The sequence below is a fragment of the Cebus imitator genome, unplaced genomic scaffold, assembly GCF_001604975.1.
Source record: "Cebus imitator isolate Cc_AM_T3 unplaced genomic scaffold, Cebus_imitator-1.0 Scaffold575, whole genome shotgun sequence".
Lineage (NCBI taxonomy): Eukaryota > Metazoa > Chordata > Mammalia > Primates > Cebidae > Cebus > Cebus imitator.
In genome coordinates, this window is record NW_016107890.1 from 437,982 (window position 1) to 442,757 (window position 4,776).

At 38.8% G+C, this 4,776-nt stretch overlaps 1 protein-coding gene across 1 annotated transcript in view; it reads left to right on the forward strand.

Moving 5' to 3' along the window:
- Positions 1-1,363: 1,363 nt before the first annotated feature.
- The window catches only part of LOC108294338 (40S ribosomal protein S23-like), a 7,496-nt gene continuing 4,083 nt past the window's right edge, over positions 1,364-4,776 (forward strand). Inside the window, exons 1-2 of the mRNA XM_037734128.1 lie at positions 1,364-1,411; positions 3,477-3,505. Of these exons, the coding sequence (XP_037590056.1) occupies positions 1,364-1,411; positions 3,477-3,505 (77 nt within the window). The remainder of the gene's footprint in view (positions 1,412-3,476; positions 3,506-4,776) is intronic.

Genomic DNA, 4,776 nt, shown 5'->3' on the forward strand with positions numbered 1-4,776 from the left:
GCTGGGGAGAGATAGCAAGGGGAGAAATGCCAGATGTGGGTGATGGGGAGGAAGGCAGCAAACCACACTGCCATGTGTGTACCTATGCAACAATTTTGCATGTTCTTCACATGTACCCCAAAAGCTAAAATGCAATAAAATAAATAAATGGGGGGGGAAAAAAAAGAAATAAAACAGCATGTTTCACTCTGCAATTCAGCCTCAAAATTAGTTGACTAAAATTTTGTGCTACTACAATTCCAGCATCTAAAATGCAATGCCTCAGATAAATATCAGCCAAGCACTGCAAAGTTTAATTGGAAATGTGTGTTCCACATCTGGTTTCCCTCAATACCATTTAACAAATTAAAATGGTAAGTGGTGTCATCTGCTGTTCCTTTGAGGTTAGCACGAGATGCTGAAGAGTTGCTTGGATTGATTTCTGCTGACATAGTATACAATATGTTACAAAACTGTTCTAAGATTGATTATGGAGGCAAGATGAACTAAAAGTAATTTTTTTACAAAGTGGGTCTAGAGATGTGGTATATAGAGATGTGGTGCTTATTGCACCGTTCTGATTTCTGTCTTGAGTGCTTGTGATACATTTAAAATAAGTGGAGACTTTGAGTAATTATAGTTAAGACAAATATCCATAAATTGTGGAATATGTGATATGTACATTAACACCAAAGCCTCACTGCAAATTCTGAACTTTGTTTTGAACTGTGAAAGTAATACATCATACAGGCTAGTAGGATCTAAAGACTTGATTATCCAGGAACATGACATTTGTATGTAAGGAAATAACCTTTTATATTCTGCTTAAGTTCACAGCAGAAAGAGGCCCAGGAAAAGGGAAGAAGCAAGAGGAAGTACAATTCTTTCATACCTTCCAGTTTGGGCTCAAATTACACAGAGTACTTTGTCATGTCTTCCAAGTAGGTAGCAGGAAAGACAACTATATCACACCAAACCTGTTTGGAAATGAAAGAAAAGCCTCTGTTTGATTCATACATTTATCAGCTTCTTACAAGCCCCTCTCCAGCTGCCATTTCACACTGCTTAGTGGTACACTCACATGAAGTGAGTTTACTGATTTCTATTGCTTCTTTTCTTAGCAAAATAGTACTTCTACATCAGTCCTTCCCGGTTACTCTATATGCATATCTTTATGTCTCTCAAAGGAACATATACCATGTAGCATATAAATTAGGAATTTTTTAGTATCCATTCACAGACTTTGAATTATGGCAGAACTCCATTTCAGCTCCATTCTGGACATATCGGAAAGCAGTGAGAGCGGTGAGATCCACAGGAGCAAGCAGAGAAGTCTCAGAGGAGAGGTCAGACACGCTACCGTGGTCAGAATGCCTTTATGAGAATGCCGCTACACCCGGCTGTGAGTACAGCTGCTGTTGTGAGAATGACGGTGTGATGCTATTTAATCAAGTGTCTCTTGGTAATTCAAAAAGTGGCAATATGCAACCTGGGATTGCATAAGCCATCCGCCTTGCTGTATCTCAGTCTTAGCATCAAAATGAATAATGCAATTGAATAATGCATTTCAGTCTCCTTCCATATCTTACAGTTAAATCATATTTCTTCTCAAAATACTTGCTGCATTTAGGCAAGTTTTTTTTTCTTTCTTTTTTATTTTATTTTTTTATTTTTTTTATTTTTTGGCAAGTTTTTTTTCAATAAGTCTTTACTACAAAAATACCAATAATGTGTCTTTAGGGATTCTCAAGTAATTTTATCTTCATTACTATTTATTACATGTATTCTGATATTTTAAAATTCTTTTAAAAAATTGTGGGTACTTGGGAGGCCAAGGTGGGTGGATCACGAAGTCAGGAGTTTAAGATCAGTCTATGCCGGGCGCGGTGGCTCAAGCCTGTAATCCCAGCACTTTGGGAGGCAGAGGCGGGTGGATCACGAGGTCAAGAGATCGAGACCATCCTGGTCAACATGGTGAAACCCCGTCTCTACTAAAAATACAAAACATTAGCTGGGCATGGTGGCACGTGCCTGTAATCCCAGCTACTAAGGAGGCTGAGGCAGGAGAATTGCCTGAACCCAGGAGGCGGAGGTTGCGGTGAGCCGAGATCGCACCATTGCACTCCATCCTGGGTAACAAAAGCGAAACTCCGTCTCAAAAAAAAAATAAATAAATAAAAATAAAAAATAAGATCAGTCTAGCCAACACAGTGAAACCTTGGCCTCTACTAAAAATAGAAAAAATTAGCTGGGTGTGGTGGTGTGTGCCTTTAATCCCAGCTACTCAGGAGGCTTTGGCAGGAGAATAGCATGAACCCGGGAGGCGGAGGTTGCAGTGAGGCAAGATTGCGCCATTGCACTCCAGCCAGGGCCACCGTGGGAGATTGCATCTCAAAAAAAAAATTGTGGGTGCATACTAGATGTAATATTTATGGGGCAGGCACATGAGATATTTTGCTACAGACATATATTGCATAATAATCATATCAGGGTAAATGGATTATCCATCACTTCAAGCATTTATCCTTTCTTTGTGTTACAAACAATCCAATTATATTATTTTAGTTATGTTAAAATATACAATTACTGTTGTACTGTATTCACCCTGTTATGCTAATTCATTCTATCAAACTACATTTTTGTACCCATTAACCATTCACTCTTCAACTACCTTTCTCAGCCTCTGGTAACCATCATTCTACTGTATATCTCCATAAGTTCAATTGTCTTAATTTTTTAAGCTCCCACTATTCTGATATTTTTTACAAAGATGAACAGGATATGCTTTCAGTTCCTAACATTATTTCATCTTACTTAAAGCAATGCTATTGTTTATAAATACTTGATTCTATAATTTAGAAAAACTGGATATGACATGCCTATAAGACATTTTTGGAGGACTCTGAAAAATCTGATATTAATGAAGCTGCTCTTTTAAGGCTTCTATCCTCTTTGAAAATAAACGAAAATAGAGGTCCCTGAACAGAAATATGTTATGCTCCTGATAGTCTGGAATGCTGAATTATATTGAAAGAAAATATTTACCCTAGTATCTCTTTTTTCTGTTTCACTTAGGAAGAGAGCATTTAATGAATGTGTGGGATTGTTGAAACAATCTTCCTTACTAATACTGTTAGTGATACTCAGAGATTGATATGCAATCAACAGGTTAGTAAGGACATTCTTGCCTTAATTGAAGAGCTGGATTATCTGTCTCAACTCAGAAAATAAAGGAGCAGACCCTAATATAAAGAGATTTCACAGAATACAAGCAGAGAGCACTGCCTATAAAAAAGCTAGACTGCCTGGCTAGAATCCTAGCTCTGCTGCTTACTTGCTATGTGATCCTGGAAGTACTGTCAACTTTAACCATCTTAGCTCTCTTATCTGTAAAATAAGTATATTGTTTGGAAGGTCAAACAGACTATACAGCACTTAGAACAATGTCTGGCCCACGGCTAGCACTCTATAAGTGTTAGCTTTCATTCTTCTCACAGGGTCTGCCACAATTACAGCTCCTTGCAAGGTAAGCGCAGAAAAACTTGAGAACTGGGCAGGCACAGTGGCTCACACCTGTAATCCCAACACTTTGGGAGGCAGAGGAGGGTGGATCACTCGAGGTCAGGAGTTCAAGACCAGCCTGACCAACATGGTGAAACCCCGTCTGTACTAAAAATACAAAAATTAGCCAGGCTTGGTGGCACAAGCCTGTAATACCATCTACTTGGGAGGCTGAGGCAGGAGAATCACTTTAACCTGGGAGGCGGAGGTTGCAGTGAGCTGAGAGCGTACCATTGCACTCTAGCTTGGGCGACAGAGAGAGACTCTAGCTCAAAAAAAAAAAAAGATATGTACCTATGCAACAATCCTCCATGTTCTACACATGTACCCCAGAACCTAAAATGCAATAAAATATATATATATATGTGTGTATATATATATAAACTACATTAAAAAATAAAAAATAAATAAAAAAAAGAAAAAGAAAAGCTCGAGAACCCCTATCCCTGGATGCAGCTTGGAGCAGGGGGAAGCAAGTGATTCCGGAGTGATAGCCCTGCCCAACAGAGATGCCCAGGACTGAATGAATGGATCAATATTCTCTCTTACAAAGCTGAGTGTGTAACACACAGAGTAAGTCAGCAGTTTATCGGGGGGGTAGAATTCAAAAAAAGAAAAGAACAAAGCCAACCAAAACCCACAGAAAAGGCAATGATCAGAAGCCATGAAACAATAAAAGCCAAGAGTAGTCAGAAACCATGAATGGCAAAAGCTAAGAAAAACAATGGAGAGAAGTCAGTTCATTGCTCAGCAGCAGGAATAGCAGCTACAGAGAGTAGCTGAGTCACCAGAATGGTACAGGACTGCAATAGGAATCCACAGTAGCATGAGAACACAATGGCAAGAACTAGTAATATCCCAAATGATTCTACAGATTCATTCCAACAGGGGTGGGGGGACTGGCAGCAAGACAGAAATTTGTCTTCTTTACTTTAACACCCCATTACCTAAGATTCCCTGAGCATGTCATTTTGGCTGGTGATTAGAATGAGCCTAAATAAAGCCTGGCGTGGTGGCTCACGCCTGTAATCTCAGAACTTTGGGAGGCTAAGGGGGGTGGATTGCCTGAGGTCAGGAGTTCGAGCCAGCCTGACCAATATAGTAAAACCCCATCTCTGTTAAGAGGAAGTGAGAGTAATAAGAAAAAAAAAAAAAAGAAAAAATGAAAAAAAAAAAGAAAAAGAAAAAAAAAAAAAAAAAAAAAAAAAAAAAAAAAAAAAAAGAAAGAAGGAAAGA